The following is a 9,332-nucleotide window of genomic DNA, read 5'->3' as shown; positions in this document are numbered from 1 at the left end:
TATCTCTTAGACCAGGAGCTCTTGAAGACAGGATTCTTATATCCATAATCCTGCATCAGGCATCACTTGGGATGGGTGTAACAAATGTTTGTATAAAGAAATGAATCAGCCAATGTGATGGTGAGTGGAAAAAGGATGGAAAAGTGCAAATGTCTGCTAGTTTCTTAGTCATTAAACAACTGACTCTTGCATTGCATCCCATTCTGCCTATTTCATGTAGGGGGCTCTGTATCTCAAAGAAAGTGCTAAACAGAACCCCATCCCTCATTGTAGCTTCTCAACAATGAGGGATTTCCTGGAACTTCTGGAACTTAGTACTCCTCATGGGAACTGCAGAGCAACCTACTAACTCCATGCAGTAGCAATCCAAGAGAGTTAATGGATTTGAGGGGGGGGGAGGAAGCAAAGACAGACAGAAATAAACATCTGAGTGACTGTGCCAGAGGCTTCAGTCTTCTTCCTGCCTTCATGATTATTTCTCACAATAATGCTGAATGTGTATTACATAACAATCTCTAGTTTAGGGTGTTGTCCCATTGATAAGAAAATATATTCAAGGTGTCTAAGGCATCTGGCACACTGTAGGTCCTCACTAAATGAGACTAGTAATAATTCCTTTTGTCAGTTGGGGAAACTGAGGCCCAGAGAAGTGCCTATAAGAACACTGCCAGGATTCAAGCCCTGGTTGAGTTGAAGTCCTGAGCTCCTTCCTTCAACTTTCGAACATATAGATTATGCAGCTCTTCACACAGCTTTCTGCTGGTAAAAGTGTTCATGTACTGTTTAACATCATATAATTTTTATTATTTCAGTGTCCTATTGTTCCTACTTTTCATGGCCACAAAAGCACTTCAAATCTATGTTCAAGAGCCTTATTTAAATTTTATTCAAACTATTGTGTGGAAAGAAACAAGCCTCTAAGAAAATAAATCTTTTCCTGGCACAAGGACTGGTTAACTGGTTAGTTAACAAGTAACTGGTAACAAGGGGTTTTAGAAGGGGTCTTTTCCCAAAATATGGCTTTCCTCCAATTGCCAAGACCTTAGGTACATAACACTCCCATTCTGCCCCCTGCTTTTTCTGGGTGAAGGAGAGGAATTAAGGGGCCAGTGCAGACCCACAACTGATCAGGAGTACCAGAGGGACAAAAGGACCCCTTGAATGAGCTCTAGTAGCCCCAGGTGAGCGTCTAAGCCAGCTTTGGCCTGGACAGAGAAGCCAGGGGAAAAAGACATCCCAAGGGTATCTTGAAACCAGTTTTCCTAGAGTCTGAAAACAAAATGTAGGAAATGGTTTCACACTAGGAGAGGTACCCATAAATTCCGAGGGTTATTCCTGATTTTACTGAGTATTTACTAAATTATTTACTATATTTCTACACTGCAAAGCAAGAACTCTTAATATTTAGAGAGAAAACCAAAGCACGGAGGAGTTAAGTAGCTTGTCCTGTGTCCCACTAAGATTAACAGGGATTAACTGGCTCAACTGGGATTAGTGAGAAAGGTACTAAATATATTTCTTTTGCTCTAATATTACTCTTAAAAAAGGCAAATCTAATTCAGGGCTTTAATGTTTGCAGTTTTAGACATGTACAACAGAAAAAGGGTACAATATTCTGGTGTGCAGTCAATTTCCGAGGAAGCCCAGGGCATACACTCCTGGATGTGGGTCACCGTGCGACTAAGGACTTACTGCCACCTAGTGGCAACCTATGTTTCTCATAGTGAGGGGGCCAAGAATTACCAGGCCTGTGCCGCAAACCAAAACTTATGAAGGTAGAATCTATCAAATCTGACATGTATTCACTCCTATTTGTGAAGGTTATTGCCAAATCAGTGTGATATTAGCAGTCAAGACCATTTTTCAGTGACCCCCCACCTTCCTCCCTCATCCTTGTCATCTTGGGACAGTGAGTTCCTCTTGCTTCCACAACCCCAGGGTGAATTCCTAGTCCATACGGTTTACTGAGGGCAATCTACTTATCTGTATCCCCCCTGAGGGTCTGTGAGCACCCTAACGGGGCAGGGACTTGTGTTATTCATCTTTATATCCTAAGTGCCTACACATGGCCTGACCCAGAGGAGGTCCCTAGTGAATGTTTGTTGAATGAATACAAGTAAGTGCTTTTGACCCAAACTTATCATCACTCTGTATGATTCAGGCCAGGATGAAGCAGCAGTTTATTTGAATACTCTAGTAAACATTTTGGAGGGGTGGGCGGAGGAATGGAGGGGCTTCTCAGGACAGTGTCCAGGGCAGGGCAGGAGCCTGGGCCAGCAGCCCGTTCACAGGGCAGCAGATGCCCGGAACTTCTGGGTCAAACAGAACACGGCAGCCGTGAGGGCCGTGCACTGACGGGCCAAGAGTTTCACACTCAGGTCGTGGTAGCCTCTCTCACAGGCCAGCCTAGCAGCCTCCACGAACTGGTGGTAGGTGTACACCACATCCCTCAGTTTCCCAGCCGCCTCCCGGTGCCGGCCCGAGCAGCGGCCGCAGTCTGTGAACTGGAAGCACAGGCCGGCCAGCTGGACCAGGTGCTGGAAGGTGTCCCGCACGGCGCCCTGCATCTCTTCGGGGGACTGGTCCATTCTGATCACATGTTGACAGCTTGACAGGAGCTTCTGGGAACCCATGCAGAGGCGGCTCCGGCTTTCTGAAAAGTGCCAGGTGCACTTCTCCGGGGGGTGTCTCTTCCCATCCCCCCAGGAAGCCTCTAGAATATCTTGTAATTCCAGTAAGCTCTCTGTGAGTTGGACGAAGCCCTCTGGGCTGCTGGCTGGGGCAGCTTTCAGCTGTCTCAGAGCCCTGGAGCAGTACTCTGGCCAGATGTGGCTACTTCTCGACGGGGGCTCGGCGCTGCAGCTGTGGGCCCGGGCAGGCCTCCAGGGCAGGGCCAGCTGGCTGCCTGCAGAGGGCGGTGAGGTGAGGGGGGCCGTGGGGTGTGCCTCCAAGTTCCTGTCTTCTTCCTCTGCGTCTGGCTGCAGGCCCTGGAAGCACGTGGCGTAGGAGAACTGGCAGCTGCACGGCTCCATCCCAATCCTAGGGGCCACCGTTTCATCTGTACCCATGAACCCCAAAGACGTGGCCATCCTGAGGCTGGCAGAAACTTTAGGATGACTTTCTGGGGCAAAGCACAGGAAAGACTTCTCAGCAGAAAGGCAGATGCTAGGGCTTTTGCCTTTGTTTTCTAACAGTGAGCAATGGTTTGAACCTTCTAAGTGGGGCTCCTTTTGGGGACATGCTAGTGGCTTTGGCAAAGAAGGACCTGGATTAAAAGAGATCTGCTGTGGAGGGTCCCTAGAGGCTGTATCTTCCCCCATCACATGGTTAAGTGGCTCGGCCTTGACCCCCTCCAGAGGGAAGACTGATGGAATGGTCTGGTCCCCAAGCAAGAAATCAGGGTCTAAATCCAGCTCTTCCAATAGTTTTTGCTCTTGGGCCAGGCAGGCTTGGCTTGGGGTTTCTCTGCTTTGTCCTTTGGGGTCCGTGGGGGAATGTGGCAGGATCTGCTCAGTTCCTGCTACAGGAGACTTCAAGGAGAGCGAGGCTATTATTCCACCAGCTGGGGCCCTGACACCCGTAGTCTGTGGCACCGCATTCGACAGGCCACTCCTGGAGTCACCTGAATCTTGCCCAGATTCATCATGAAATAAACTGGTGCCATTTTTGTTTGCAACTTCTCCGTCATGTCCCAGAGAGAGCTGTCCTTGTTGCTCCTCCTCTGTAGGAAAAGCAGCCATCTTCTTTCCTGAATTTATTCCACATTCACCACTTCTAGGCCTGATTGGAAGAGACAACGAAGGCTGTGTGCGCTTGGGGGCAGTTTCTTGCAGAGGATTTGTAGACAAAGATCCCAGCCCTGTTTCCAACTGGACTCCTCCCAGCTCTAGAGTGTCTGCTTGAGAGGCATTATGCGGCCCTGGGCTGATGGGCAGGCAGCCTCTATCTGGGTTTGGGTCAGCACTGGGGAGGGAGGAGGTGCTGTCCCCAAGCTCTAGGGTGAGTTCTTTGGGGGCACTGCCAACCGAGTGTTGAAATGGAGACAAGGTTTGGGAAGGCTCTGCCTGAGCATTATCTGGACCAGGTGAGCCTGGATTGGAACAGTGAGGGGTACTTGCCGGGGAACTGGCAACAGTGGCAGTCAGGGGGGCATCCCCAGAACTCTCTTTATGGTTGAGGTCAATCCGGAGGCGAATAGCAGAAATAGAAGACACTCGAGAGTCGATGACTGACTTGGTTTCCATGGTCTCAGGCTCCATCTCCATGACCCGGGAGGCTGGGTTTTTGCTCTTGGTCTTTCTCAAGGGACCCAGCAGCCCCAGGGCCTTGGTCTCTAGGAGGCCGGGCTCACCCTGCATGTCCTGCAGAGAGGACACAGTTGGGGAGGATGCACCGAGGGCCAGATAGGGCTCCCTGTTGTAGTAGCACACATCGTCCACACTCTCCAGGGAGGCTGAGGGCACCAGGGGAAATGAGACTTGACAGGTGTAGTCAGTCTGTAGGAAAGACCTTCTTTTCCTCAGGGTCTTGGCATACTTCTTCACCCCTCCCCTTCTGCTTGGTTCTCTTCCATCTGGCCCAGGATTCAGGCAATCCTCAGGGGTGCAAGTGCTAAACTTATTCTTCAAGCTTGTGGCACTGAGTTCTGCAGCAGGAACAGCTCTGGGCCCTGAGAATCAACAAAGGAAAGAGTACATGAAATGAAGAAAAACAAAGAGACTAAGAGAACTTGGGCTCAGGACTCAGGGTTGCCTGGGTTCAAGTCCTGGCTGAGCCGGGTCACCTTGGGCATGCTAATTCTTGACCTCCTCAATTTGCTCATCTAATAAATGGGAATAATAGTTTTTGATTCTTGGTTGCCCACAACCCATTTTATTGTCTTTTGGTCACAGTACCAAATGAAATGAAAATCAGTACCAAAATGAAAATGAGATGAATGAAATCTCCCCCAATGGTTACAGTCTGTTGGAACTCTTCATGATTGTGCCCTATCCACAATCAGTCAAGTAGCCAGATTTATGACCTAGGAAGTCAGCCACAAATTTCCTAGATTTTCACACTTGAACACATAGATTTAAAATAATAAGAATAAGGGGCGCCTGGGACCGCAGTCGGTTAAGTGTCTGACTTTTGGTTTTGGTTCAGGTCGTGATCTCAGGATCATGAGATTGAGCCCCACATTGGGCTCTCTCTCTGTAGAATAAATAAATCTTTAAAAAATAAAATAATAATAATAATAATAAGCAGAGCCCATCCTTTGCAGCCACTGATAATACAATGAGGAATCCTGTCACACAGTCTCTGGGCCTGGTTTAAACCAGCTCTTCACATTTGCTAGCAATTCAATAACTATCTGACATCTTTCTAACACTCCTTCTTTGTGTTTATGTCGACCAAGTCAGTCAGTAGCTGTGGTAGTGGGCAGCCTTGCACTCCCGCGCAGGTTCAGTGAACTGGTGCATATCAAGCTCCCAGAACAAGGTCTGTGTCTACCAGTAGGTCAGTGACAGGAGCTGCTACCACCCCTGTTCTTATTGCCACCACAGGCATGAGGACGGAGGGAGCTTTCTCTTGACAAAAAGTGTCACGACTCCAGGCACCTGGATGGTTCAGTTGGTTAGACGTCTGACTCTTGGTTTCGGCTTGGGTCGTGGTCTCGGGGTCATGGGATCGAGCCCCATGTCGGGCTCTGCACTCAGCACAGAGTCAGCTTGTCCCTCTCCCTCTGTTCCTCCCCCTGCTTACATGCTCTCTCAAATAAATAAAATCTTAAAAAAAAAAAGTGTCACGACTCAGTCGCAGGTATGAGGGGTTTTGTGCATACCAGGATAGACCTTTCTGAGTGGAGAAGCACTTTGTGAAGAAGTCCAGGGAATCAGGCAGAAGGAATCAGGATCATAACCCAGCACTTGAGAATCTGAGGGACTCAGACCCGTTGTTTCCAGTTTGGCTATACCTCATTAAAAACCTTATCATCTCCTAGGCTGCTCCTCAGGCCTCCTCAATCAGAATCTTGGAGGCTACCACCTAAGAAGCTGTAGTATTTAAACCTGGTCCCTTGGGTGATTCTGATGCCCACCCATGTTTCGGTCTCTGTTGTGCCCCCACCTTGACCCCTGCACAATGGCTGGCCCAGCAAGGCAAAGCTGAGGGCATGGATGGCAGTTGGCTGGATTCTTTGGAGAACAGTGCAAACTTGCTCCTAAGTTTCTCCTTCTCTAGGGGTATGGTCCATTAATGAACTCAGGGTAGATGGTGGAGAGTTCATTCATTCATTTAGCAAAATTGCCAGGCACTATGTGCTGGGCACACAGGGCTGAGCGTGAAATACACAGCTCCTACACTCTAAGGAATTCTTGGGTTTTTAGTGAGGAAGAGAAACATCAACACAAAAATCACACAAATAGACAATTATAGGCAATGCTAAGGACTAGGCAGGAAGCCCCCAGGAGGCTATGAAAACATAGCCCTAGTCTTGGCAGTCTGGGTCCATGTTTCGGGGGAAGTGAATTTCCAGGTGGGACCTGATAGATGGGTGGGCATTAACAGCCAAAGATCAGGGTGAGGCGTGTTTCAGGTGGAAAGAGCAGCACAACAAAGGCCAGAGGTAGGAAAGAGCATGGCACTCTTCAAAAACAGCAAGGAGGTCTCTGTGGTAGGTATGCAGAAAGAGGGCTCAGGAGGACGGAGAGAGAGAGAAAGACGTCATGTCACAGAGGACCTTGAGGTGCCTCATGGGGGCTGCTCAGGAGCTGGCCTCTCTCCCACCAACAACAGGAAACCACCAGAGGGCAGGGAACAGGGAAGGGTTGAAAAAAAAAATAAGGGGCGCCTGGGTGGCTCAGTCGTTAAGCGTCTGCCTTCAGCTCAGGTCATGATCCCAGGGTCCTGGGATCGAGCCCCGCATCGGGCTCCCTGCTCAGCGGGAAGCCTGTTTCTCCCTCTCCTGCTCCCCCTGCTTGTGATCCTGCTCTCACTGTGTCTCTCTGTCAAATAAATAAATAAAACCTTTAAAAAAATAAATAAATAAAAGGGCTGCAGCTTCCCCAGCTTCTGCTGGGTCACCATCGATGTCTGTGTGCTATTTTCCAATTTTTTTTTCCTTCAGCATATTTTGTGTGTGTGTGTGTGTGTGTGTGTGTGTGTGTGTGTGTGTTAAGTGTCCTGCAAGGATCTCAAGTCAACTCAGGAAGTCACTCTATGTGGAAAGACACCCCACACTCTTTGTGGAGGAAAGGATAAGGAACCAGAAAGAAACAGGACCAACAGATCCCCTGCCTTTTCTTATGTGTAAGTCTCTTAAGGGGCCACCAATGGCCTATCAGGTTCTTCTTGCTTCAAAGCCGCACTTAATGTAGCGTCAGGGTCAGTAATGACGCAGCCACTTCCCTCTGCTGAGCACTCCTGTCAAACCCTTTTCTGTGTAAATTCTGTCCACCACACAAGGCCCAGTCCATCTGCCACCTCTTCTGGGAAGCCTTTCCTGTTGAATTAGCGCCTCCCATCTTTGCTCGCCTACAGTTCTCTGAACCTCCCTTGTAGCATTGACTTGAAGTTATGACACTCATAATAACTTGGTCCACTGAGCCCCGCTGGGCCTTCTCAAACAAGGACAAGGACCCTGCTTTACTCCTGTGTTTTCCCTTCCAGCTTGGTCCTTGCCCCTGCGGGTGTTCAGGAGCTGCCTGCCGAGTCTGCAGACCTGCTGGGGAGGGCTCACCTGAGAGGGCATCTGGGGGTGTGAGCTTGTCAGCAGCATCATAGTATTCCTCATCCGAGCTACCATCCTCCAAGGCCAGCGGCAGGTGCGGGGCCAGGGTTTCCAGAGCGGAGCTGGGCTGCTGAGCGCAGGCCGGGAGGCCCCCGCCCTGCCGGGAGGCTGTGCTCTCCGAGCTGTCGCTCAGGTGCCTGGCCAGGGAGACACCGGAGCACAGACTATAGTAGTCGGTCCGGCTGCCCTCATACAGCCCGGGGTCCAGCCTGACTGCACTCAGTTCTGGTCCCCAGCTGAAAGTCTCAGGAGCGGGACTCTCAGAAAACTCTGTCTTCTGGCATGGAGGACTGGCTCTCTGGGCCAGGTCCAGGAGACAGAGGAAGCCACTGGTTTCAATCCTGCTTCTCTCCTCTTGGCTGTTGGAACCGAGAGTCTCTGGGAAGCCCGGTGAGCTGGAGTGGAAGAAGCCAGACCTGCTGGAAGAGCAAGTGTCCAAATCATCCTCTTCCAGGGCGTCCATGGACTCACTGGAGCCACTGGTCCTGCAGCCTCGGCTCTCAGTGTTGGCCGAGTCAGATGCCTCGGACTCAGCACTGTCTGTCATGCTGCTGGCCCCGGAGATGCTCGGGCCCCTCCTGGCCACCTCAGGCGTGGGGCTGTCCCCAGGAGGCAGCTCCTCTTCGACGAGCGGTCTGCAGGGACCCAGCTTCAGCAGTTGTCTGTCAGAGAGAGGTTCCAGCACACAATCCAGTTCAGAGGACTCCTCTGAGTCGCTGCACGCCCTGGATTCGTAGCCTGTAATGCAAGGGACCCCGGGGGTTAGGTGACAGCATTCAGGGACTGGCAGAGGTGTATGTCCTCCCATCCCTCATTCTGCCTGCCCTCCCATTCTCCAGGGTGGCCAGCCAAGATCACGCTGCATTGGCTGACACAGGACGCATGGGATTCCAGAGTCCATGTTCTCCCCACACATCGGGCTACTTTCCCACATCTACCTGAACTGCGTAATGGAGACAGGACTACTTCCGAGGAGAGCTATGTGTTCGTGGAAACATGGAGGTTATGTGGCTGGATTTCACTCTGCTCTGGGCAGCATCACGCAGGTTTGCTAGGCCCCTCCTCAAATCCCAGCTCTGTCCTGTCCCCAAATGGGGAATCATATTTAAAAAATCAAACAGATCCTCAGCCCTAACCCTGATGTACTAAGTCAAATATCTAGGGAATGGGGCTGAAAATCTGTATTCTTAGCAACTTATGTGGGATTCTGAGGCTAGTAGGCTGGCACCATTTTGAAGCCTGGCCTTGGGGACCCACTGGTGCTACCGGGCTTTTAGGACAATCAAAACTCATCTAGCTGCTGGTACTCAGGAAGAATTCATGGCAGGAAGGTTGAGGGCATTGACCCAGGTCTCTAATTTCTCTTCTGCCATAGCCTCCAGTGTGATAATTCTAAAAACTTCTCTCTGATCACATTATACTCTACTTAAATCCCCTGATGGCTTCCTCTGCCTACAGGGAGGAGCCTAAGCTCTCCCATGGGAGTTAAGGCCCCTCACAGTGTGGCCCCAACCCCTCCTCAGCAGCCTGGTCACCCCCTCACAGTGTGGCCCTGACCCCT

At 50.5% G+C, this 9,332-nt stretch overlaps 1 protein-coding gene across 1 annotated transcript in view; it reads right to left on the bottom strand.

Annotated features, from left to right (window-relative positions):
* Nucleotides 1-2,163: 2,163 nt before the first annotated feature.
* Nucleotides 2,164-9,332, bottom strand: part of FRMPD1 (FERM and PDZ domain containing 1) — a 50,605-nt gene continuing 43,436 nt past the window's right edge. The window contains exons 14-15 of the mRNA XM_032418958.1: nt 7,721-8,509; nt 2,164-4,669 (exon numbers count right to left, since the gene is read on the bottom strand). Coding sequence (XP_032274849.1) covers nt 2,286-4,669; nt 7,721-8,509 — 3,173 coding nt within the window. The 3' untranslated portion in view covers nt 2,164-2,285. The remainder of the gene's footprint in view (nt 4,670-7,720; nt 8,510-9,332) is intronic.

This window comes from Phoca vitulina, unplaced genomic scaffold (assembly GCF_004348235.1).
Source record: "Phoca vitulina isolate PV1807 unplaced genomic scaffold, GSC_HSeal_1.0 scaffold21, whole genome shotgun sequence".
Lineage (NCBI taxonomy): Eukaryota > Metazoa > Chordata > Mammalia > Carnivora > Phocidae > Phoca > Phoca vitulina.
The sequence above is the reverse complement of the archived record's forward strand: the minus strand, read 5'-3'. Positions and strand labels throughout refer to the sequence as shown.